The 26,626-nt window shown below is 31.4% G+C and overlaps 4 protein-coding genes and 2 long non-coding RNA genes across 6 annotated transcripts; 3 read left to right on the top strand and 3 right to left on the bottom strand.

The window, feature by feature from the left end:
• The first annotated feature begins 11,690 nt into the window (after positions 1 to 11,690).
• LOC145029603 (protein FAR1-RELATED SEQUENCE 11-like) lies at positions 11,691 to 13,398 on the top strand. The gene is made up of 4 exons (XM_078978098.1): positions 11,691 to 11,716; positions 11,779 to 12,037; positions 12,114 to 12,167; positions 12,784 to 13,398. The coding sequence occupies exons 1-4, from the start codon at positions 11,691 to 11,693 to the stop codon at positions 13,396 to 13,398; spliced, it is 954 nt and encodes a 317-aa protein (XP_078834224.1).
• A 978-nt stretch (positions 13,399 to 14,376) lies between these two features.
• On the bottom strand, positions 14,377 to 19,676 carry LOC145029602 (uncharacterized). The gene is made up of 2 exons (XM_078978097.1): positions 16,930 to 19,676; positions 14,377 to 14,386 (listed from the first exon to the last, which is right to left on the bottom strand). Exons 1-2 carry the CDS (start codon positions 19,674 to 19,676, stop codon positions 14,377 to 14,379), a joined length of 2,757 nt encoding a protein of 918 aa, XP_078834223.1.
• A 12-nt stretch (positions 19,677 to 19,688) lies between these two features.
• LOC145029600 (uncharacterized) lies at positions 19,689 to 21,886 on the bottom strand. The gene is made up of 7 exons (XM_078978096.1): positions 21,872 to 21,886; positions 21,727 to 21,799; positions 21,407 to 21,655; positions 21,226 to 21,297; positions 20,445 to 21,115; positions 20,086 to 20,326; positions 19,689 to 20,002 (listed from the first exon to the last, which is right to left on the bottom strand). Exons 1-7 carry the CDS (start codon positions 21,884 to 21,886, stop codon positions 19,689 to 19,691), a joined length of 1,635 nt encoding a protein of 544 aa, XP_078834222.1.
• An 859-nt stretch (positions 21,887 to 22,745) lies between these two features.
• LOC145028813 (uncharacterized) lies at positions 22,746 to 24,288 on the top strand. The gene is made up of 3 exons (XR_013676195.1): positions 22,746 to 22,853; positions 22,938 to 23,002; positions 24,188 to 24,288. It is a non-coding gene; the product is annotated as an uncharacterized LOC145028813 (long non-coding RNA).
• On the bottom strand, positions 23,873 to 24,444 carry LOC145028812 (uncharacterized). The gene is made up of 3 exons (XR_013676194.1): positions 24,396 to 24,444; positions 24,169 to 24,293; positions 23,873 to 24,061 (listed from the first exon to the last, which is right to left on the bottom strand). It is a non-coding gene; the product is annotated as an uncharacterized LOC145028812 (long non-coding RNA).
• Positions 24,445 to 25,364: 920 nt separating this feature from the next.
• Positions 25,365 to 26,385, top strand: LOC145028811 (uncharacterized). The gene is made up of 3 exons (XM_078977543.1): positions 25,365 to 25,634; positions 25,754 to 26,040; positions 26,179 to 26,385. The coding sequence occupies exons 1-3, from the start codon at positions 25,581 to 25,583 to the stop codon at positions 26,249 to 26,251; spliced, it is 414 nt and encodes a 137-aa protein (XP_078833669.1). The 5' UTR covers positions 25,365 to 25,580; the 3' UTR covers positions 26,252 to 26,385.
• Positions 26,386 to 26,626: the final 241 nt, after the last annotated feature.

Genomic DNA, 26,626 nt, shown 5'->3' with positions numbered 1-26,626 from the left:
TAATACTAACGTGAACAGAAATAAATCCGAATTGATTTATTTCTAAATGGTTTGCACAAGAGAAAATTTCGGGTTGTCACAGTAACTTCTTGTCCACAGTACTTGAGTTGTGAGCATATTTTGAACAAAGCTGAGTTGTATTCATTTACTTTCTTGAAGTCTTGAAACCTCAATGTTCTCCATTCATCTCTATCATTTGGAAGTATAACTTCCTTTTCATGATCGAATCTGATCAGTTAAGAGCATAACATCATTCCTATGGTGTACATGCAACCCTAATTGCTTTGATCTAGGTTTTTCTAAATTGAACATACACCATTGAATACCAAAGCAATAAACCCTAATCTAGCATGCTTATTTTGAAATGGACATAATAAACAAGTTAAAATGATTACCTCAACTTGTTATGTAGTAATAAAAAGAACTCCTTGACCTTTGAAAGCTTAGTGCCGTAAATGTTGCTCCTCTAATGGAGTCACAAACACCACTAGCAACAAGGAAGAACAAGAGAGTGAAGAGAGGCTCAAAATTGGCTATGGAATCCTTCTAGGGATTCTAGTGGCCGATTTTGACATACCTAAGGGTTCCTTATATAGCTGAGCAATTAGGGTTTCAGTCAAAACCCAAATCCAGTTGCTTAGTCCTTAAGCAACCCAAAGGATCCTTCCAGAAGGCCCCTTGGACGATTTCTATATGGACTCCCATATAGAATTCGTCCATTGCTTCCTTATGGATCCTAAGCCTAACTTTGTAAGCATCTTATAATTATAGTATCAGTCCCCTTGATTTAATTAATCTATTTTGACCACAAAAATAATTTTAAATTAATACTTGATCAATATTAATTAAACCATATGATTTCTCTTTTAATATATTATTCACATAATATATTAATAAATCACAATTAATCCTCTTTCTCCATAATTCAACCTATCAGTTGCTAAGGTGAAGGCAACCCAAAAGGACCATGCTCATAATCGGGTCAAGTACATACCAAAATAGTTATGGGCTTAGACACCTAATCCAACAGTATCCCACTTGGATAAGTCCAATAACTATTTTGCATGTACAACTTCAGAACCTGATTAGCAATCGTAGCTTTCAAAAGCCTTTGTCGAACTCTGATCTTATCAGAAACACGTCCTTTAGATAAGGGATCATATATTCCTCCATTATAGATATTGTATAGACATGAGACATGGATTATAATCATTCTCTCTGTCTACGTGTTTTTTCTCAGTTTCCGATTTATGACGACTGACAACAGACTACAATTGAACACATCAACTTAGTCCAGGCTTGGCCAAGTGCTTAGGGTGTCATCACTAAATCATTGAGGGGCCCCCAAATATCATCTTTATCCCTCTTAGGGTAAAAGTAGTGGATAAACTTCGACTCAAATGCTCGCTTGTACTTACTCATCAAATCACACACAACAATATGCTTTATAACACCAAGTTACTGGTGCGTTTACATATGTCAATGTGCAACCGACTTGCAAACTACAACTCACATGTCTCCATTTCAAGAATATAACATATTATCGTCTCACAATCACATGTGATAAAATCCATGAAGTGATTCACGTGAGCGTGGGTTTAATCCAATACTCAAATCTTTATTTCAGGAGTACTCATGAACATTGCAACATACTTTTGCTATGTCTAAAACGCTTCAGCCAATCTACAGCCAGATTCATGACAGTCTTGCCTCAATACCTACTTCCAAAGTATGATCGACTGTGGATGGTTTGAATAATCTTATTATTCGGGAAGTTAAAACATGCGAAGTGAAACACAAGAATAATCGAATCCAATATGGCCTCAAACTTGTGAGTATAAATAAAGCCCCTTTTATTTAATCACCATATCGATTACACATTATTCATTGTATAATGTTTTGGATAATCAACTTAATACTTGAATTATAACAATAGTTGTCCCATGCTCAAAGCATGCACACTATGTTTACCTATGGTCATTACTTTGTGAAATAGATCAATTGAACAAATTTCCAATGATTCTCATTTCACAATTCCCAATTCTTATCACAAGTGTAAGAATACCAAATTCTTGCTATGTGTTAGATTCTAACATTTTATGCAATGATCCTTTTGTAATGACATAGCCCCAAAGTCACAAAGACTTTGCCAATGATATTACAAAGTGTTCTATTGGAGATTGTTACAAGACAATTCCATAGACATGAAGTCTCAAATTCAAAGTACATTCCTTTGAACATCCTTCTTGCATAAAAGTTTCTAATATACATAAATCCTTAGTATCCAACTCCCATTATGGAAACATTTCCATATTTGCCATATGACAACACATTCTAAATAGTATCCTATCTATTCATAATAATGTCAATATGTTCCATTCATTACTATACTTCAGCTGCCCACAAGTGACCTGCCACACCCCGAACCGAACGGCGGAAACATCCGAGGGCTCTTGTGACTTAAATTGAATACCATCACAATAATTATACATGAATCATAACATCATTCATCACCATGCATTAAAATAGTACAACTGATATTGTTTACATCTATTACATTGTTTTAGTCATTACAATTTCATAACATAAACCGTTCGATAGGAAATCTAAGCAAAACACCGTGACATAACTTGGTACTTATTCTTCGGCTTACCTGTTACCTGAAAATACAAGTTATTTTGAAAAACGTAAACATATGAAATGTTGGTGAGTTCATAAGTAATGTTATGGAAAAATGATTTTTGTGAAGTTTGAAAACCCAGAAAATCCGATATTTTCTGAAAAGAGTATTTGTTTATAAAAAGTGTGAAGATCCATAAATATGTTTGTCGATTTTGAAAACATGTATAATTGTTGAACTTTGTATATGTCACATAGTTTAAAATGTTGAACTCCCCGGGAAAACCCGATGTTTTCCCAATATGTAAATTACATGACTTGTTTATTGTTATACCGATACGACGATTGTTTTTGATTACCTAGGTGACATTGGATTAATTAAGGTTTGTGAGTTGTTACAATCACGCATTAATGAAAACGACTAGTTTATAACTACAAATTAGGAACGATCCTTAAGGCGTCGACCGTACTACTCACATAATCCAACCACCCTGACTCCTCTTGATTAACGCCACAAATCTGATTACTCGAATTCTCATAAGCCGGTCAACCGAGGAGAAAGGAGGGTACGAAGCCCCCTTCATTTCCATAAGTTATTCAAGGCTATTGGGAATGCGAAAGGCACTTGGCCCAACTCGTATTTGACTTCTCGACCTCACTAGTAGTACTGATGGACCATTAGGTCCCAATAGCACAATAGAGATATTAAAAGTCCTTTTACATGAAATTGGGTCATAGAAGGCCCGTTAACATGTAAGTGCGTTCCCCTCGGGCCCAAAGATCATGTTATTGGGCTAGCAAGGCCCAACAAGCACGATTTGAAACTTTCAAGCCCAATGTTTGAATGTTGACTCCTCATAGTTATCGTGTGTTTATTGAAATACTATGGTTTATTGATTTTTGTTTTGTTATTGATTTGAGACCGAATCAATTCGTTTTGTAACGATATTGGTTGTTGAGAGTGTATTTGTTTTTACGTTTCATCGGTAGTCGTGGGTATTGTATTTTGTCTAAATGAATTAATTTGTTTAAAAGTAGGATTTTCACCTTTCCACAACCTTTCTTTTATAAAAATAGCACTTTTAGTCCTTTATATAAAATAATTTCATTTTAGTCCTTAAAACATTATTTTGACACATTTGTATCATAGACTTGTTGAAAATACATTTTTAGCGCAAATTTATTTTGTAAACAGCTTTAATCCTTCCAGAATGATGTTTTCTCGGTTAAAACCCACAATTTCGCAACTTTTACAGTTTTGGCCCAAAATTGAAGATTTTTACATTTTTGATCATTTTTGAATTTGAAAAGCATTTTTGACCAGGGAAATAGTTTTAATACACTTCAAATCCCCTTTTTTACAGAAAGTTGCATTTTCAGCCCCTCAAACTTAGAAATCTCGCATTTTAAGGCTTATTGGGCCGAAAAGCCCAAATTTCGCCCGTTAAATTCAAAATTTACATTTTAAGCCCCTCAAAAATGTTGTTGTTCAGAAAAATTATTATAGAAACTTTTTGGACCCTTTTTGACCCTCCAGAAACTATAATTTGTCGGTTTGGACCCTAAGTTTTGTTTTTTTTTGACAATTTAAGCCCAAAAATGGGTTTTGTGTTCAAGTATGTTCATCCTAACCATATAAACTATTTTTCTTGACTTGATTAGTGTAAAATAGTTTAAGTTATGTTTATTTCCTTCCTCATGTTTTAGATCTCGGTTTTTACACACTTTTTGGATAACATATTCATCACAAACACATGATATCACACACATACATGCATCAAATCACACATAGCATACATTTACACATAGATCTACACATTTACTTGTATTCTCCCCCATAAAAACTCATAAAAACAGAAAAGAAGGGGGTATGAAACTCACCTTGAGTTGTGGATCGGTTTTGAAGAAGATTTGGAGAAGTTTGGTGCTATTTTCAGCCCTAGCAAGTTCCTTGGATAGATCTCGAACTTAGTGGGTTCTAAGATGCAAGATCATGAACTTGAGTGGATTAAGAGATGATTTTTGATGAAAAGAAGTAGCTAGATTAGCTAGATTTTGTGGAGAATATCCTTGAAAGCCTTCTAAATCTCGAAAGTTTTAAAGAAGAAGTGAGAAGATGTTCTTGAAGACTTAGAGAGAATGGAGTGAATTTTTGTGAGTGTGTGTGTTGTGTTCGGATGAGAGCAAAAGAGAGGGGAGAGAAGAGAGTGCTTGCATGGAAATATGGGAAATGCATGGATGTATGGGTTATTTTTGCATAGAAATCCTTTAGGCAATTGTGAGGTGGCATAGGAAAAGTCAACTCCTCCCTTTATTTAGGCTTGGGCCGAGATTTGGAGAGGGAAAAAGCAAAGGATTGGGCCTTGTATGCTTAAGCCTATTTCATGGTTATGTTAAGTGATGTTTGGCCCAAATAAATATAAATATGATTTTTATAACCTATTAGGGCTAAATTAGGTTAATTATGAACCAATATGGTGCATTTAAATAATTTCCTTCATTCTAGGCCCAATATGGCCCAAAAGATTGAAATAAATGAAAGTGGGTCCAATTAGAGCCCATTTAAGAGGTCTAAGCCCATGATATTCCAATTGGAAGCTTATTGGTCCATTGGGCCCAATAAGGAAGTATAGTCCAAAATGGACTTAAACAAGGACTTCTGGGGTTTCCAATTATTTGTTGACTATTTGTAGTGCATGTATGAAGTGTTTGAGTGAAATTTTGTTGTCATAGAGTAAGCGTCATGCATGCTTTCATGTTTTTGATTCATAATTGACATAAGTGTTGTAGTTACAAGGCACCAAAAATTTCTAGTTGTGACATGACCAATCCTTGGCGAACCTTAGATTGTACTTGACAGTCATTTAACTTACTTTAGTCATATCCGATTCTTGTTAATGCCCTATGCATTTGGAAAAGATAGAAAAGTCGAATATTACATCATATGCATCAATCCTATACCCGAAGCGCATGGGATATGATTCACAATGTATTACATAAAGACATGATACTTTACCAGTCTCTTGCTATAATATTTCCAAATATAGAATTTCATTATGTTGAATCTTTTCAACACAACATTCATATATGTCATTTGACTAAATTTGATTAAAATTTCTCGATCTAAGCTTTTAGATTTGAAATGAAGTATAAATTTCTCTCCCTTAATTATAGCAAAACAACTTTTTAACCTCTACAACTTTGCAAAATGAAACATTTGTTTTCTATAATTAATATTGTTAACTTGCAACATAATAATCATGCTCCCACTATCATGATCATTATATATTTACCAACATAAAACTTATGCTCCCACTAGCTTTGACATGTATTCATAAATCAGTTGGACTTCTAGAAATCAATACTTATTGACTTCCTTAACTGAAGTTTATATTTCTGATATGAGAAGCTTCGATAAGCCTTTATCTTAGCTTCTCAAACCCACACATCTTTCATTAGAAAGCTCATATGTGTGTCTAAACTATTTCAGAACTCACAACAGCAAGTCCCAAGTGTTTAGACTATTTTCCATTTCTCACAATTCGAACTATGAAGAGGGATGGCGTAGTCATAATCAAATTTGAGAATGCAATTTACACAACATATAACTCCTTAAAATCTTTCTTAGTGAAAGCGTTTCCTCACAATCATTTTCATGAAGTGGAGAGAAACCTTACCACTTAGATTTTATGGTGTATACATTCTTATCCATGTGAATTTCTCATAATCATTATCACAAGACAATGTTTGTGGCAAATCCAAACTCATATGGACTAAATTTGTTCAATCTTAATTTCTTGTCGCCTGGCAGCACAAGGGCCTACCATGTCTTCCAAGTTGTTGAGCAGATCACCCATACAAATCAATGAGCTTTCATTGATTAAGGTGATTAGCCTTTATGCATTCAAATGAGAACTCATAGGTCTCACATGCCTAGTCAACTTTAAATGGAATGGGCACAGAAACAAGAATGTGTCAACACGATAGTCTCAAGTCGTGTGCTAGTGTTTAACAATAAGTTTATTCTTGATTAGTTCTTGAAACTTTTCAAGATCATTTAGACTCCCACTAAGCTCTTGACATATAAGATTCTCTTGTCAAGAAACATTTCTTGACAAACAAATATTCAAGAGTTAGTGCAGATTCTTATCAAGACAAACACTTCACGCAATTGGTCTTAGTTGATCTTTGTCTTATCCAAGACATCACAACTTACCAATTTCAAATGTACAAAAGTAAGAACCTTTTCTACTCTGCATTTGATGAGTGTTATAAAACTTCTTAAGATGATGTCACTCAAATCATAATCTTGGAGTACGACTCTAAGACTTGATTTTTGAACGAAGTATGATTCACCTTTTGATTTAACCATGCAATAATTTCTGATTCCTCTTCTTAGCCACACTAGTGCACTAAGGTGTTATTAGAGGATCAATTTCGTCACGATTTCATAATCATAAGTTAATCATAAAACACGCTACTTAAGTACTCTCCCTTCCTTTTAGATTGGAGAAACCTTTTATCTTTCTGCCTAATTGACTCTTCTTATTCGTTCTGCTATACATTGAAACTTTTCAAGGTATTAGAATTATACTTAATCTTGTAAGCATAACCATATTTACTAAACTTTTAGCAAATCATGATGAATATTCTTATCGTTCTTTGCGGTGGACTTGACCTAGTGCATAACAATGCGTACTAGATCTCCTATTCCTTCACTTGACTCACATACTTATGTGAACAAGGAGTTAGTCTAAATTTCCCAAATACGAAGGTTCTCATTCATCACACAATACCAGTTGCATGATTCCAAGTTTCTGTCTAATTGAAACTTGTGTGATGACAATCTTTCCTTATTTGGTAAATTTTGACACTACCACAAATAACATAACTAAGAATCACATCCTTTTCAATATTGCTATCAATAGAAACATACAACCATCAATTTTCACAAATGTCATTGCAATGATAAATAAGACAAAACAAAATTTATTTTATTTATAAAAGTGCGGGGAAAAAAACTTGTCCTTACAATGCAATTACAAATGAAAACTATGTTACTAAACATTTCTAAGCAATCTATCCTAACTCTTAAACAACAGCTCACAAATCTGATCTTCGAATCATGCGATCAAAATCCATTTCTTCGTGATAAGACTTAGCTCACTATTCCTTTAAGCTTCCTTTCTTTTCGTCGATCCTACAAAACATCAAAATGTAATCATATCACATCATGTATTAAGAATCTACAGATAGGAACTTAAAAGAGTTAGATAGTGGATTTTACCTAAAGTAGAGTCATACATCTTCCTCACTTTAGAAACCTTAAATTTTGAAAAATCCCCTTGAACAATTCTTAAAAACTCCCTCCAAAGTTTATAGCTTCCAGAATGATGCATAATAGCTTCTCCCATCTACCAATCAACACATCATTATTATCCCTTATAGGATACGCATTCATAAGTGCAAGAAGCAGTTCTTCATTATTAGGATTGACCTCAATTGCCCTTTCCAATATGCTAATCTTCTTCTCCGATGTTTGTAATCTAGCACCTCTTTGTGGTTGCCTACTTTCAACCTTATCTTGAAAGTTAGCAAATTCTAACCAAAATTTCTCATTATATGGATGCTCCCTAGTCATTATATTGAACTCTTTAGTCTTTCGTAACACCTCATCTTCCCATGATTCTTCAACCAATGAAGAATCTTGACCATTGGAAGAAGTCAACTCATCTGAAAGTGGTACAAAATCTGTACCAAGTTCTGGGGTGGAGTCTTTAGGGGCAATGATTCTAAGGCGTTTAAAGTTCTTATGGTGCTCCAATGCAGCATACTTAGCAGGCTAGTTACGACCTTCGTATCTAAGCTTAGCATCTAATGAATTTACATCATTATCTCCATCAAACCCCCAAATCCTCGTGGTTTAAGAATGGTATACATTGGAGTTAAATCCAGAAGACTTGGTTCCATGGAAGAGTTTATATCGAGTAACATCCATTCTACATTGTAGTAAAAACCATTTTAAAATCAGGATGTTGCAATATAAATCATATATGCAATCCCATTCCAAAACAATCAACAAGAAAAGGGAGGAATAGATTTCAATAAATAAGGTGTAGTCATTTCGTCAAATTGAGAAACCATAATGTTGAGTTTTTACAATATATCAATTCTAATTTCAAAAAGGGGGGAAACAATGAGTTTGTTATTACGGGTGGTTTCCCCCATGTTAATTCAATTGCATATCAGTAGGTTTTACCTGTAAAAGAGAGCCAAAAGCCAAATTATCACGATCACCGCGAGAAGCGAAGTAATATTCCTTGTTTGTAGATGAAGTGGTGGCATTATATGCCCAAGATTGAATATTTTGTTTCCTTGAAGAATATCCATATTCGTAACCACTGTTTGTCGTTCCTTTCTTTGTCTTTCTTTGTTTCCGTTTCTCCTTGTTATTACTGTTGCGGTTATTCCTGTCAATGTCCTGATCTGATGCCGAAGAGTCCACCAAATTGTAACGAGCCTTCGGCCACCTTTCCTCTACTTCTACTGTTGTTTCTTCTTCTTCGTCGTCGTTGGGTTCGGTGTACTGATAGTAGCGAGTAGATACGACATCGTTGATGGTAGAGATGTCGGCGGTGAAGCTGGTGTTGCTGAGCCAGCCTGGAGCGTTGGAATTAGAGGGCTGTAGAGGGTTTATTGGTTCGAAGGCTATTGAGGGGTTTTGATTGAAAACCGAGAACCATGTTGTTGCTGGTTGGAGAGTTTCTTCTCCTAGTGATGATTCATCTGCTATTGTTGCTTTTGCGAGGGTTTCTATTGTAATTCAAATCGGTTCATCCATCCCTTGTACCTCAGGGAAGACCTCACTCTTGAATCAAATATGTTAATTTATTATTTATTTATTTATTTATTTGAATTATAGTTTAATTCTTTTTTACTGTTTTACAAGTTTAAAAAACAATCATCTTTTATTTGTATAGAAAAACGATATATATATATATATATATATATATATATATATATATATATATATATATATATATATATATATATATATATATATATATAATCATCATTTTTCCAAATTTTTATCTTGATATTTTAATTGGATATAAAGTTCTCCATTAGATGAGGCTTGGATTGAGAATACTCACTTGCATGTGTGGTTATTATGCTTTGTGACACAAGGTGTTTGACATTGTTTTTAGAATGACTTTTAATTTTTTCAAAAAACCAAAATATGTTTGGGTAATAGAAAAGTTCTTTTTAAAATGACTTTTTGTGAGGAAAATGAGGGGTTTCAAAAAGTCACAAAAAACGTGATTTTTTTTATAACTTTTTGTGACTTTACATATAAAAGTTACACCAAAAGTCATTTTGCTAATCCAAACACATTTTAAATAGTTCATTGCAAAAAGTATTTTTGATGTTCAAAAGCAATCCCAAACACCCCCTGGGAGAGAGAGAAAGAGAGGGAGTAATGATGAACATCGAAACCGGGTATCCGCTTTCGGTACCAGAACCGAATCGAAACTGCGGTCCAGGAATCAAAACCGCCTTAAGCGGTTCCAATTCCAGTTCCTAAAATTATGGAACCACCTTAAGCGTGTATATATATATATATATATATATATATATATATATATATATATATATATATATATATATATATATATATGGGAAGGCTCATGCAAAATGCAAAGAATAGTGAAAATGCGAGAACCAATAAGAACATGCCACATCATTATTCATGTTTTATTCATTTTGTTTTATTTAAATTATTAATAAAGGGTAAGAAGGTAATTTATATAAAAACGAAATTTAACCGATTCTTCAAATTAATAACCGTAAACATAAACTGCAATATTAAATTAACATTAACTTCTTCATTCTCTTTATGAACGATGCAATAATCTTCATGCAATTAACTCTTCATTTGATTACAAATTCGAATTGAAGAGATGTCTACAAAAGAATTTGAAAAGAATTGTTCTTCTGATTTAAATCGTGAAGAAAATGAATCTTTCAGTGATTTAGCTATTAATGATGGTGATAAAGGCAAGTTTTCAATGATTATAATTACTATATTTTTGATGTTAAAATTCAATATTTATATTTGAAATAGATTACTACGCTATATTTTAAAATACTAATATCTGTTTAATGAAATAACTGAATCTTTCAATCATTCTTCAAATGGAACTTCAACTTCGACAGTAAAGGAAAATCATAAATGCAGGTTTTCATACTTTATATTAAATTGATATATTTATATATAAACATACTTCAATATTAAGCTTTTTGAAAATTTGACAGGAACATCTTACGTAAATCAAGAAGATATGTATATTCAAAAAAAAATCAAACAGATTTGATTCCTAAAAAAGGACAAATTGTGTCAAGTGTAGACGAAGGAATTGAAATGTATAGAAATTATGGAAAATCTGCTGGTCTTGGAATTTAATTAGGAACAACATCATATGGTGACTTCAGTCTAAGAAAAAAACATGTAAGATGCAACAGATATGGACAACCAAGGAAAAAAATCCATTGATACTCTTACATCCAAAAGATTGAAAAAGCAGGAAAGAAAATCATATTCTAAAGTTACAGGATATATGGCTATGATTGGTTTTGATAGAAATCATGCAACAAATACTCTCATTGTATATGCATTTGAAGAAGCACACAACCATCCACTTACTGAATTTAATGAAGAAAGCATATGTTCTCCTAATCATCGATTTAGTATTTTTGATCATGAACTTATTGTTAAAGCTTCAACTATCAACATTGGTGACACTAAAGCACACAAGATACGAACATCATTAAAATGAGGATATGATAATTTGCCAACAACAAATAAGGATTTCAAAAAATTTTGGAGAGATTATACCAATATTGTTGGACCAAATGATGCTCAATGTGTTTTAGACCAGTTGATTATTCGTAGAGATAATTATCAAAATTTCCATTTTGAATATAAGTTAAATGATGAGCAACTAAGTGCTATGTTTTGGGTTGATTAAACATGAAAAGAAAACTACTCCAAGTTTTCTGATGTTATTTCAATGGATGCAACATATAGAACAAACAGGTAAAAGTATATTTCTTACATTATATTATACAATAATTGATATATTTTATAAATATTTTCAGGTACAATATGATATTTGTTCCTTTCACTGCTATTAACAACCATGAAAAGACAATCAATGTTGGAGCAGGAATAATATCAGATGAAACAATTGAATCATACTCTTGGTTATTAGAAGCTTTTTTGTCATCACAAAAGAAGAAACCAAAAATGATTTTGACAGATATGGATCCATCATTAAATTCTTCCATATCAGAGGTGCTTCAAGGATGTACTCACAGATTATGTATGTGGCACATAATGTCAAAAATGCCTTCAAAGGTAATAAATTGGTTTATTTATTCAATTAAATATATCTTATGTAAAAATACTAATATAAAAACATTTTAAATGACAGATTGAACCTGATGTAGTTTCACATTCAGATTTCAAGAAACGCATAAATCAACTCGTTTGGAATATGAATATTAAACCATCAGAATTTGAGAATAAGTGATATATGATGTTGAATGAATTTCATTTGAAGGATAACAAATGGTTATGATATGATCAACAAGAGAGACAAATGGATTCCTTCATATTTTAGAGATACCTATGTGTGGACTTATGAAGACTACATCTCGGTCTGAAAATTCAAATTCATTTTTCAATGTTTTCTCCAGTCCAACAAACTTACTTGTGAACTTTATGTTCAATTTTGACACTGCACTTTCGAAGCAACGTCATGAGCAAAAATGATTGGATATTGCATCAAGAGATACTTCTTCACAACTTTTATTTGCACTTGATCCTTTGAAGATTGAAAAACATACATCATTGGTATACACACGAGAAGCATTCCTTAAAGTGCAGAAACAGATAAAATAGGCATTTTATCAGTTTTTTCAAAAGAGTTCTATCTTTGTTGATGGCTATCAAGAATGCATAATCGTTTACAAAGAAATTAAGTCGAGCAAAAGACCAGAATTTAAGGTTAATGTATATGCTATTTATTAATTATCTTAATTTACAATTATTTTGACTTTCTAATAATATTTGTCTAATTAAATATTATTATTATCTTTCAGCTATCTTTCGATGCACAAGATCAAACAATTGAATATGAATGTTTGCATTTCAGATTTTTTGTAATCCTTTGTAGTCATGCTTTTAGAGTTCTAATAAATTATGACATTTTCAAGATACCTAATAAATACATTTTGGATAGATGGAGAAAGAACATGGTGGATATTGGTTTTCAAAAGATAAACCAAAAATGGCGAGTGTGCAATACATATATTTCGAATCTCTTGCAGGATGCTTCTTCATTTTATGAGAAATGCATTGATCCAGTTATTCATGACAAGGAAAAATTACAAGAATTGGTGAATTCTCTTCAAGAATTAAGTGTAAATTGTGGAAAGGATGTTGCTTCTAAATCAAGTTCAAATCCAATAAAGGAAGTTGTTGAAAATATCATTGGAGCTCAAATTTCAATTGATGTGAAAATCAAAGTACTTAGTGGGATAAAAACAAAAGGAAGTGGAAAGAGGAATCAAATCAAAAGTGTTGCGGAAAAAGCAATAGCTAAGTCTCTTAAACCAAAACGTATATGCAACGGATGCAAGCAATTAGTCAACCATGATCAAAGAAACTGCCCAATAAATCCTTCAAAAGTGCTTAAGCCTTTCAAAAAACAATAATAACTTTATTTTGAATTTTAGTTTTGCATGTACTTATGCTTCTCTATATAAATAATATTAGGATTAAAACTTTGTAACGTTTGAAGTTTATTTTAATATTTATTATGGATAATGTAATGTTTTACTATTTCAATTTCATATGTACAACATATATGAATCTATGATAATAACAACATACAATAAAAAAAATTAAAGACACAAAATATAAAAAGTGTTATATGTTGTATTGCTTTAACAACATAATTTTATCATTTCCATCAATTTACAAATATTTCAGATAAAATAAAAAATAAAGGAGGAGCATATTAACATAAAAAAACAAACGCTATCATAAACTTATTTAATAACATTCATAAAATTATTATAAAACGTTGTTACAAATGAAGCTACAATCGAAACCTTATTGCAAAACACTCAAATAAAAAATAACGCAAAATCAATTCAAAACTTATTGTAATAACAACAAATAAATTTTAATCTCATTTATCATAAGGACAATTCCTTTATAATGAAAACCAATTCTTTTGCAGAACTTACAAAATCTATTTCCTTCAAAATCTTCTTTGCGACTCTTTTGTGCGTGCCTTTTGTTAAATGGATAATTTCTAGAGCTATGATGAACCAACCTTTAATAAAAATTACACAATCTCTTTTGTTTGTTCTTAATCTTATTTTGATGTAAACTATTCATTATGTTGTAAGATATAATTTTAAATTATCTTTAAAACATATATAAGCCACACAACATCCGAAATATATGTTAAGACGTTTTCAATTCAACAACCAATTTTTCATGAATTAATCTACTTTCAATTAAATATAAACATTTTAAACAATTTATAAAAAAATTATTACCTCCTAAATTCTTTCACAAAGTACTTGAATTCGTTTAGAGTTAATAATTAAAATATTAATATATGTTTAAAAAATAGGATAAATATTACAATAAATATACTTAAAATGATTAATACTTAGTACCTATAACCACCTAAAAAGAGGATAAAGATTACAATAAATATACTTGAAATGATTAACACTTAGTACCTATAACCACCTAAATGGGAAATAACTAATTTCTATGCAAATGTGATAGTCAACACATTACATCATTTAATAACTATCATTATTACTGATATATATCCCGTTTAATGATAATGTAAATATTAAAAGATATAAGATTAGTCAATATATATTATATTCTAATTTTATAATTACCACAAAAACCTATTTTATATATATTTCATATTTGTTTTTTGAAAAAAAATATTAATGAAAAAATAAAAATTAGAAATTTTATCTATACTTTTAGGTTTATTTCGAAGCACAAATGTAAATTACACATTTATTAAAAAGATATAAGAATACTCATAACTTGAATAGTCAAATCGTATTAATTACAGTAAATAAAAACAATCATTTTACTTAAAAACATTAACTCTCATCCATTTAAAGAACTAGCAATATATATTAATTACTTTTTAGAATTCCTATAATACCTACATTATACATACGAACTTAGGGAATATGTGGTTGTCATGTACTAAGTTTATATATAGAACCCTCCAAACAATGTAGTTTTGATCCATTTATATCCAAACAAATTATGATATCTCTTTTACTATTCTTCATTAATCATGTGACTTACTAAATCGATCAAATTTATGTTCTTTTTCTTCATTGTGTCTAAGAACTTAAAGCATTAAAATTTGTGACAATTTAATCAACCCTACTAAATTCTAAATGAAAACTAATAGAATAAAAGATAAAAGAACATGTCATAACTCAATCAAACTTTTTACAAAATCATTGGATATAATTTTTCAATTGAAAGACAAAACACTTAAGTTATATTCGTTAAAAAATATTGGTTTTTTATTTTCTCTATAAAGTTCAATAATTATTTGCAATATATATATATATATATATATATATATATATATATATATATATATATATATATATATATAATTGATCTTTTTCATTTCATAATTGAACTTAATTCAATGGTATTCTATTAAAACAAAACTAAGAGAAAATGAAATTGGATTTGTTTTGTTTAAAACTACATCGTTTAAAAGGTTTTATACCTAAGCTTAGATACATAACAACCACATATTCACTTTTCCCTATACATATTTCATATTTTTTATTTGAAAAAAATCTTATATTAACTGTTTATAAGAATGCAATATATATTTATTAATTTTTATATTTCAAACATTACATTTTTCATTAATATTGCATATTTACTTTTTGAAAAAAATTATATTTTTAAAATATAAAATAATATTTTTTTTATTCAAACTTAAAGAATCAATGAATTAATACTATATGGTCACATCGAATAATTACCAACAAAAAATTAATTATTTTTACTTAAAAAAATCATATATCATACATTTAAATGATTTGCGATATATATTTATTAATTTTATACTCCCTACAAAAACTATTTCAATAATATTTCATATTTCTTTTTTAAAAAAAAATAATGAAAAAATAAAAATAAGAAATTTTAATGTATATTGATTACTTTTAATAATCTCTACAATACATATATTATACATATTTCATATTTCTTATTTGACAAAAATCTTATATCAACCGTTTAAAAGAATGCAATATTTATATTTATTAATTTTTATATTTCAAACATTACCTTTTTCATTAATATTGCATATTTACTTTTTGAAAAAAAAAAATTTAAATAAAAAGTAATATTCGTTTATTAAAACTTAGAGAATCAATGAATTAATACTAAATGGTCACATCGAATTGGTTATATATATATATATATATATATCAATACATAGTTTATATAAATTGCACATTCATTTTTTTTAAATGACAATATTTAAAAATTACAAATTAAAGAAAGGATAAACATTATAATATAGACTCTATACTTTATATGATTATCTAATACCCTATACCCACCAAAATAGGAGAAAATTCTTATCTATGCAAATGTTGTTAGACAATTAATTACCACATTTAATAGCTACAATTACTATATATATATATATATATATATATATATATATATATATATATATATATATATATATATATATATATATATATATATATATATATATATATATATATATACTAGCCGTCTACCTGCGCAAAGCGGCGGGGCACGTGAGTTCTTTCGGTGATATGTTTCCATTACAAAATTGTTATGTTAAAAAAAAAGTACATGTTGAAGACAATATAATCAAACTATGGTGTTATTTGTTACATCATGCATCAAATAACCAATAAAAAGCAACCAGTCAAGACGACACAAAATATTAATCGTGCAATACTTCTTTATACACCACATTTGCTGTATAAACCCCATCACCTTTTGAATTTTCGTTAGGCTTTACTAATACTTTTGTATTGCAACGTGAAACCCCTCTGGACAATGCAACATAAAGTTGTCCATGCGAGAATACTGGTTCTGGAAGATAGATACCTACATATGGAATTGTTTGTCCCTGAGCTTTATTGATTGTCATTGCAAAGCACAATCGAATAGGAAACTGTTTCCTCTTTAGCTTGAATGGGAACATATCATCATCAGATGGACATAAAGGAATCTTAGGCAAAAATATCCTTGTTCCTGCATGTTGACCAACAGCTATTTCTGCATCAATAACATTTTGCTGAAAGCTTCTACATATCAATCGGGTGCCATTACACAACCCATTTGCTGGGTCAATATTCCGTAACAGTATTATCGGACATCCAACTTTTAATCGAAGGTAATGCGGAGGTAAACCACTAACACTGATCGAGTTTAAGAATTCCAACGGATAGAAGCCATTTTTATCATCTATGGCTTCATCGACACTATAGTAAATTCTCTCTTCTCCTTGAAATCGATCGATCATGTAATCGTTAATCGCATCGACACTATCATTTTTTGTAGATAATATTGCCCGCGATATGATATAATCTGATTCAGACCTATTAAATTCCAATGAGGGAAACACTGCATCAATCAAAGAATCTAATGATTTTTCTTTATCAGTGTATGGAATGACCATATCATTAGGGATGCGAATAAAACTTCCGTCCACTGTTTCTTCAACTCCATCACCAACCCGTAATAGAAAGTTTGAGAACCATGGATCAGTAAGTGCTCTCATATTTATTGTTAACCGCAACTTTATAATCGAAGACCAAAGAGGTGACATTCGTAGGCTAGAGTCTACGATTTGTGCTCGTGTCCCATGTCTTACGACTGGCAATACTTGTCTAAAATCGCCTCCCAGAACCATTATCTTTCCACCAAAAGGGAGTGCCACCCCAGTGATATCTTGCATTGTCCGATCAAACGCCTCCACCACCTGTCGCTTTGCCATCGATGCCTCATCCCATATGATTATTTTTGCAAGCCGAAGTAGTTGAGCGGTACCGCTTTGTTTTTGGATTCTACAGAATGAGTTATTATCTGGAGTTAGAGGAAGTTTGAAACGCGAGTGAGCTGTTCTCCCCCCAGGCATGTTATTAGCCGCAACAACCGATGAAGCTGTGGCGAGTGCAATATGACCAAGTTTGCGTATATTAGCAAGTAAAGCTTTGTACAGATATGTTTTTCCTGTTCCGCCAGGACCATCTATGAAGAACACTCCTGTACAATCAGTACACACATGCCTCATGATCTCATCATACACATATTTTTGTTCAGGATTGAGAAACTCTTTGGCACGCAAATGGTCATCTTCCACAATTATAGAGCATTCTTCTTGTACCTCTCGAAAAACTCCAGACTGAAAATTCAAATCGGTGTTTACAGTCGGGAGATCAAAGTTATCAAGCTTGTTACCCATAGATTGTAGGAATACGCTTATGTCTGTAAGGACCATATTTTGTACTCGATTGACATTATCGTATTGTCTACTATAATCTTCGGAGAGAGAATTGTAGTGGGAATTCCATATCTTGCGAACATCTCCAGGATCACAAAAAACTAATATCGTTGCAAACAACCTTCTGAGAGCATTTGGAAACTGAAACAAGGAGGCCTCTACAAGACACTGCGATAAACTATCATCTGTCTCTATTAACCCTCTTTCAAGAGCCACTTTTCGAAATGTAGGATGTCTTACGTTATTGACTGTGTACAGATCTTCAAAACATGTAGGACCCCTAACATGACATAATAACACACATAGATAGTATCGCTCACCTTCAGCAGGATTTGCAGAAACCAAACGACCAACTGCTCGTGATACTTTTCGAGGATTCCATAGACGCGATTCTTTATTCCATGTGAAGTGTTTGGGAAAATCTTTGTATAAATATTCTCTTGCATTAACGTTATCTTTATTCATCTTGAAAAATGCAGTCAACATTGATCTCTTATCTTTCTCCCTCTCAACAACTGATTTCATTGCATCATCATCAGTGAACCTAACCAACTGTTGGTTTGGAAGATGCAATTGCAAAGTGATCACATTAGGGTGGATTTGATTAAGAGAAAAGCTAAAAATTCGCCATACTGCTTTTGGAGCGGAGACGTATCGTGCATCCTGAAAACGTTTTATCTCATTGATAACAACAGGTTGTGCATCTGGATCAATATGGATAACTTGCTTGTCATGACCCTTGTAAATATACTTAAAGATGTATTTCACTGATGTTATACTCGAGCAAACCTCAACATTTAGATGGCAGTTGAACATCATCAACAACTTTGGGTTATATGGGACAACCCATCTATTATCCATCATAATACCTTGTTTATTCACAGCAATTCCATTATCTCTCCTTCGATAAACCGGATATGTGTCCTTTCCTTGTGTTGTGGCTTCGTTGAATTGTCGAGGGTATCTAAAACGACAGGTTGGTGGATCGCCTTGCATACAAGAACATTTTTTGTTTAATGTACCACAAGGACCGTGTATCATGTGTGATTTGACCAGATCGTGTAGTATAGGATACTTTGTCGGGTTTGGAATTTCGGCACACACATACTTGTCATAATGGTCTGTATTGGTGAGCTTCCATTCAGGTTTCATTATTAAGAGAAAATGAGCATGTGGTAAACCACGTTTCTGGAACTCTATTACATAAACATATGCACTCACCACACCAAGGACGTGCCTCTTCAAGAGTTGTTCCTTAAGGTCATGTAACTTAGCACGAAAAACTCTTGCAACCAGATCTGGTCTATCTTGTGCTGTTTGAAAATGAAGTAACTCATTTTGGATTTCAGACCAATTCGGATTGCACGTTATTGTAAGGAATATATCAGGTTTCCCTCCATCTTGAACTAAAGCCATAGCATCGAGAAATCATCGTCGCATGTCACGAGGACCTCCGATGAAACTTGCTGGCAAAACAACACGTTGCCCAATCATACTTGCTTGTACCTCACCGGCATTGACACAATCCACAACACCTCGGTATAACTCCGCTCTTATTGTAGATTGGTTTTTTCTACAAAATTCCAAACGCGAAGTCTCAATCTTGATGTAGATATCTACCACAAATTGTTGTAATAATCTCCATCCTAACATAATTACGTTCAAGTTTGATCGAATCTGCAACTTGTAACAGTAGTACTCCCGCATAGTTACAGTTTTCCTACCTGTTCTTATATCAGTCTCTACATAATGATTAAATTGAATAAATTATATCAATTTTTACATTTGTAAAATTTAACAATATTAAAATTGTGGCTATGCGTACCTTCTAGATCTTCATCGAAGATTTGGTCGTCATTAACCATCTCATTGAATGAAACCCCTTGCCTTAGTATGTTAGAATGCCATCCAGGCTCACCATTTGGAAAGAATAAAGGATAACACCATGGGTCATAACATCCCCAATAAGATTGAATTGTTTTTGGTTTGTCGGACCTTCCATATACTATAATACTTCTTTTATATGCGGTTATGTTGTCATTGCCTTCAATCCAAATACCAGCAACCTGTGAAATTATACAATAGAAAAAATATGATTAAAACTGGTACGTAATTTGCATATTTATATTTAATACATGAAACATCTTTTTTCTCAAAAACATATGTACATAATTAATTTCAAACCTCGGATGTGGTTGGCCGGTTGTACACCCTTTGGTCTAGTTCTACTGATGCATTTAAAGTGACTCTGTAATTGTCGAGCGGTCCTAGATCAGCAAGGCTACGAAATATTGCAACGTATGGGTTTGTAGCAAGAACGCGAGTCAAAATTTCAACAATTGGTTTAGCAAGATTCTTCCATTCGAGTCTATTTGACATCTCAGCTTCAACATCGTAAAAATACAATTGTAAGAACTTAGGTTCATCCTTTTTCCTTGGAACTAACTGATCGATTCTATGGTATATCCCTCCATTCACACAAAAAGTGTATACCCCAGATGTCATATTGGCCATCGATTCATCCACTTCTACGCCCATTGATGCAAATGAATAGTTGGTGTTGTATGCACGTATATTCTTTCTAAACAATTTGCCTAATTTTGTTTCTGAGGTGAAAAGATTGTGTAATTCGTCAGGAATAGATGAGTCTGCCAACTTTGTCTTTCCACTCATGCAACAAAAGCCAGCAGATTCAAATTGTAGTCGTTTTGCCCCACAATATCTACATATATCATTGAACTTCACCACACGATGTTTTTTACGGATACCGGTGAAAACAAAACTATATGGATCATCCGAGATGCTACCATTTTGTACTGATGGAGTGACATTGCCATGGATACAACCTTGTGGATCTGTAGACATTTTATTCATTAGTTACATGTAATATAAATAAAATTAAAATAATTACACATAATTATTAGCCAATATATATGATATTTTTCGGTAAAAATCAAATACTGACCTATTGATGTTGAAATTTGAGTTATCAATTCATCGCGTGGAGGTAGTATTACATCAGGATGACTTTGAATACCTACGTATAAACAAAAATTTCTCATTAAGAATGTAAATTATGAAAGATTATGGTTAAATGTAATGTTGTACTACTTAGATTGTAATATGATAACTTCAGACATAGTTACCTGGTTTTGTTATGGTTGGTTCCGTCTGACGTTGATAAGGGTTTCTATTATAAATCAACTTTTTTTGACCAAAATCCATTACACATGTAGGAGATGCATTGGTAATATCCACCAGATTCCTATTTACTGTTGGCACATTTGACAAAAATGTTGCGTTTTGACTATTTCCTTCCCCATTAGCTATTCGTCTCATTTTGTTTTTCTCCTTTCGTCGTTCGTAACATGCCTTATTATATGCTTTTCGTTTTTCTGCAACATTTTTTTAAATGAAAAATGTATAACGATGATATACTAATAATGATTGTAAATATGTGACATACCTTTTGTATTTTCTGCATCAATTTGGATAACATTATTATGTTTATTTTCTTTACCGTCAAACCTCATTGCAAACTGTAAAACACACAAAAAAATGTATACTTTATTTTATACATAACAAATCAAAAAGTATGATTATTCAAATACGAAATTTATTACCATTTGTTTTTGTTATAATAGTTTAGATCAAAACCAGATTTTATTTATGTGTTTCTGGTAATGTGAATGGTCTATAAGGAGATGATGCTTGAGTTGCCGACATATATTGGTTTGATGATACTTCTTTTCTTAGGTGAAGCTAATTACTTTGAAACACGTTGCATCTAACTAAAAAAATACTATAAATAGTAGACTTTTTCATCATATAGTACTTGAATAAGAGATAATTTAAAGTTAAATACACATACTTGTTTGATTTTGATGAATCCGATAGAGCAGATGGTTTTTGTGAAGCCGATAGAATATATGTAGTTTATGCATGTACAAAGGAACCCAAAGTGAGTGTGAATGGTGTATAATCGAGAAAGTAAAAATCGTAAATAGTAAACATACGCAGTAGCAGACTGTAGAACCGATGAAGCCTTCTTATATGTTAAATTATAATTATAGAATATGTTTGCAATTGGCGCCTATGGTTCATCTACTACGCAAATATCTCTCTCTCTCTCTCTCTATATATATATATATATATATATATATATATATATATATATATATATATATATATATATATATATATATATATAGGTTAAAAGTTTGTTATGAAAGGATTAGATATAGTTCATACTTATGTGTATATTTATAATAAAATTTGAAAATTCGTAATCCATTTTGATTTACTTTTATCTTATTAGTTGAAAAGTATTCAAAATTATACCGGGAAACAAAATAAGATTTTTTGTTTTGAATTGATTTTACATGTAATTCAATTTTAATTATTATTTTTGTAGATTCTTAAAAAAAAAAAAAATAGGAATTGCATGAAAAAACGTATAAAATTCTCTTACTTTTTCCTTGTTTTTTAATACAGGTCTAATAATTTAATCAGAGTTGGAAGTGGATACAGTTTGATGGACGAAAACCAGTTATCACTGAAAAACGATGAAGTAGCATATAGCTTTAATTATGGGTCTGAATTTTTTATTTTTATTTTAGTAACCTATTTGGTTTTTTAGCATTTATTTATTTTTTTAAAATTTTAGTATGAATATAGGTTAATCCAGTTGGAAGTGGATGCAGTTTCATGGGGATAAACACTTATTACTGAAAAACGATGAGGTAGTTGATCGAGAAAGGATAGAGGTGAATATCGATGGATGTGGATTCGCATATGAAATCAATTGTGTTCGCATCTATGAAATCAGTTCGCATATGACATCAATTGAGTTCGCATTTGGTTTTGTGGGTCAAAACAGTTCGCATAAGAAGTTCACGATTTGTTGTTTGAGGTTAATTGATTTTGATTTCGCAAGCTTGGAGTCGGAGATCTGGATTGTGTTCGCATCTATAGAATGCGAGGAGAATTTAATGGTGATATTCAGTTCGCATTTGGTGACACAAGTACGTGGTTGATGATTTTTGGTTGGTTCGCATTTGAAATCAGTGGGTTTCGCATTTGGGTTCGTATCTGGGTTTCTCAAACAACTGAAATGCGAATATGAGACAACTGATTAATTTCTCAGTTAATGCGATGAAATGCGAATGAACTCAAAGACGGATGGATGCAAGATGCGAAGAATTTGAATGAAAATGCGAAGTTTTTAATGTATAAATGCGAATTGGGGAAGAAAGCTAAGAGTTTCGCATTTGGCCCCTGATCTTTTCAAGAAATAATATAAGTGGTCCAACTTCGCAAAATGGGGTCATAAAAAGACAAAAGTGCAGAATTTTCATTTCGCATCCCTGTAGTCTTCGCAAAATGGAAAATTTTACCCAGTTCCACCTTATAAACCCTGCTATAAATCCCACTGCCATGAAGTATTTCCCTTATATATATATATATATATATATATATATATATATATATATATATATATATATATATATATATATATATAGTAGTAAGTCAAAAAGAAAATAAAAACACCACATTCACGAATGAAAAGTTAACAAATTAACAAAACCAATAATAAAACTTAAAACTGATAAAAGATATAATGTGGTAAAACCATATGTGTTAAAAGTTCCACAACTGAATTGAAAACACGGGAATTAAAAAAGTTTTCAAGAAAATCTTTTTCTAATACTCTCATCAATATCTAGCTCTAATCCTATCAGCTTCATACATTTGTGGTTCAACATCAAAGTCGGTTAAAACAGTAGAAACCAATAAATTACCTGCAAAAACATGAAACATGTGGCATAAAATTTAATAATATGTATTTACAATTTGGAATATGTTGATATTAATATAAATTATATACTGATCATATTTTTTAACTGACCCAAATTGTTGTGGACCAGCTTCATGCAAGAAACATAGAGTATGGATTTGTTGTATGTTGCAACAATAACCTTAATCATAAGGTTTGCTGGTACGTTATACAACAATAACTTTGTTACGTTCCCCCTATTAAAAGGTAATGCTGTTTAAACTCTTATAATGAATGATAATAAATTTAATAAAAAAATTATGTTGTTTTAAGTGTTTTTTGAATACATATATACTTACGTCTCATCTTGGAGAATTAACTCAAATGATCGCAGCTGTCTGATTCGATTGCCCCATACTATTTTTCCAACCACATCTAAAAAACATATTTTCTTGTTAAATTTATAGTAGATGATATAAAAATGATTAAAAAAAAGATATAAATATACCAACAAGCCTTCTTTTATTTGTATGATCTTGTGCAACAGTTGTGACAGTAGACACAATTGGATAAAGTGGATATCCACTGGCAAAATCGCTTGCTAACCGAGTAAAAGTTGTGGCATGGTTTATCATTATCGCCTTATCACTGGTGCAGATTTTGTACTGTGGTACATTGGATTGTCCAAATAGTATTCATCAACTTGGAAATGTTGCACAGAGAATACATTTCCTTTCAGATTCATGTTTCGATATCCGGGCACTAAATGGCGAGGTATGATTGCTAATATTTTTTCTCTCTGGTGTAAATAACAAAATGGTAATGGTATTATTTACAAAATTAAACTTTTAATAGAAGTTGAATATTTTAATTGGAAAAAAACCTTACCTGGCGATCTATCATCCACAAGAGCATCCTGTTGTTTTCCATGTCCTCCCAAACATACAATACTCTAACACTTGTAATGTTCCACCATTCATATATTTGCCCCAAAGCAGAAAATTCATTAACAGTAGTATGATAAATATCCATTTCAACTGAAAAACACTTCAGTTAATAATTGCTATACTTGATGGTTTTTCTAATACATATTGCTTGTACTATGAAATAAAGTAAAAGTTCAATACCTGTTTGATTCTGATATAGCATATAGAACAGATGGTTTTATGAAATCAATGGAGCAAATGGTTTGATGGTAAAGTATGGAAGCGAGATTCGTAATCTTAAATATGTATATATGTACAGATTACAAAACATGTTTGTTATTAATGGATGAGATAGATTTAATGTATATCATCAGTTTTTTTTTTAAATGACAATTTAAAAAATCCTAATCAGTTTGGATAGAATTTGAAGTGCTTATCTGATAAGCACTATGATAATTTCGAAGTTAGTGTTATCTTTTTCTAATTAATAATGATATAAACTGTAAAGATAATTTCGAAATTAATATGTTGACTAACATTGATCCTTAAAATTTGGGATATGAATGGTTTTGAGCGGGAAAATATTGACACCTGGGTAACCCTCTACAATAAATACCTATGTTTGCTTCTCTGAAATTCGATAATGACTTGATTCTTCCACCTGGGAAGAAGGTATGTTCACATATTTTTTGTTTTCTCTTTTGATTTAATTGTTACGTTGTAACTAATACTACTTTTGACATAGAAAAACAGCCATAATGTCGAACTCAAGTAGCATTGTAAATAAGCAGGAATGTGATCAAATCATCCTTCAACTTTGTATGCATGAGAAACATGAGAAAGAAAAGAAAAGGGAATGGGCATTGCTAAATTGGAATTGGGATGAGGTTATTGATATTCTAAGTTCTGAAGATGAAAAGCTGGATGATGAAGCTGTGGAAAAGTCTGACACATTAGATTCAACAAAACCAAAAACTTTGTCACCACCACTGAAGAGACCCCGTGTCAAAGTTCAAAGCCGAAACAGATGTTATAGGCTTCGTGATGAAGAAGATGGTGAATTTCCTGTTGATGTCGGGTAAGATCATTTGTACTTTGTTTTACAAACGATCATGAAAAACTGTTTTTTTTTTTTTTTTTTTTTTTTTTTTTTTTTTTTTTTATATTTCAAGGATCAAGAAACTTATGAATGCCTTAAATTTTATTTTTTTGTCAGGAGTGGTTTGATTACTGTTGCAGCTGAAAACCAGCCATCTCAGGATGATGAAGATGCAGTTGTTAACACCTAAGTTTTTTTAGTAGATTTATTTGATGTTGGAATTTTTATGGTTGTCTTTTTTTTGGATTGTTTCAAATAAGTAACATGTTTTTATGGTGTTGTTTTTCCTTTGCTATTACATTATTATTTTCTGGGGTATAAATGCATGCCTTGTTTTTATGCCTTTTAAAAGGCAACCAATGTCACACATATGACATTTAATCAGAAAATCGATCATTCTTCAAATATGACATTTAATCAGAAAATCGATCTAAAAATGAGACATTTGGTGTTTATCGATTTTTCAGGGTCGACGGGTTGTATGAAAAGCGAAGGCTGAGTAATTGAAAATTAGAGGATCGATGGTTGCTACTAATTGCTTGTAACTGGTATTGGTTTCATATCG

The sequence above is a fragment of the Lactuca saligna genome, chromosome 2 (genome assembly GCF_052625555.1).
Source record: "Lactuca saligna cultivar CGN05327 chromosome 2, ASM5262555v1, whole genome shotgun sequence".
In the NCBI taxonomy this organism is placed as follows: Eukaryota; Viridiplantae; Streptophyta; class Magnoliopsida; order Asterales; family Asteraceae; genus Lactuca; species Lactuca saligna.
This window is presented reverse-complemented; position numbering and strand designations above follow the sequence as displayed.

Bases quoted from the DNA above. Each gene is read 5' to 3' on its own strand.
- LOC145029603 (XM_078978098.1), top strand. From the start codon at position 11,691: ATGGATGCAACATATAGAACAAACAG. The intron at 12,038-12,113 runs GTAATAAATTGG...TTTAAATGACAG, and splicing joins TGTCAAAAATGCCTTCAAAG to ATTGAACCTGATGTAGTTTC. The intron at 12,168-12,783 runs GTTTGGAATATG...ATTATCTTTCAG, and splicing joins AGAAACGCATAAATCAACTC to CTATCTTTCGATGCACAAGA.
- LOC145029602 (XM_078978097.1), bottom strand. From the start codon at position 19,676: ATGGCTTTAGTTCAAGATGGAGGGAAACCTGATATATTCCTTACAATA.
- LOC145029600 (XM_078978096.1), bottom strand. The intron at 21,298-21,406 runs GTAACTATGTCT...GTTTATACGTAG, and splicing joins ACCAACCATAACAAAACCAG to GTATTCAAAGTCATCCTGAT. The intron at 21,116-21,225 runs GTCAGTATTTGA...AAATGTCTACAG, and splicing joins TCAAATTTCAACATCAATAG to ATCCACAAGGTTGTATCCAT.
- LOC145028811 (XM_078977543.1), top strand. From the start codon at position 25,581: ATGTTTGCTTCTCTGAAATTCGATAATGACTTGATTCTTCCACCTGGG. The intron at 25,635-25,753 runs GTATGTTCACAT...GTAAATAAGCAG, and splicing joins TTCTTCCACCTGGGAAGAAG to GAATGTGATCAAATCATCCT. The intron at 26,041-26,178 runs GTAAGATCATTT...TTTTTTTGTCAG, and splicing joins GAATTTCCTGTTGATGTCGG to GAGTGGTTTGATTACTGTTG.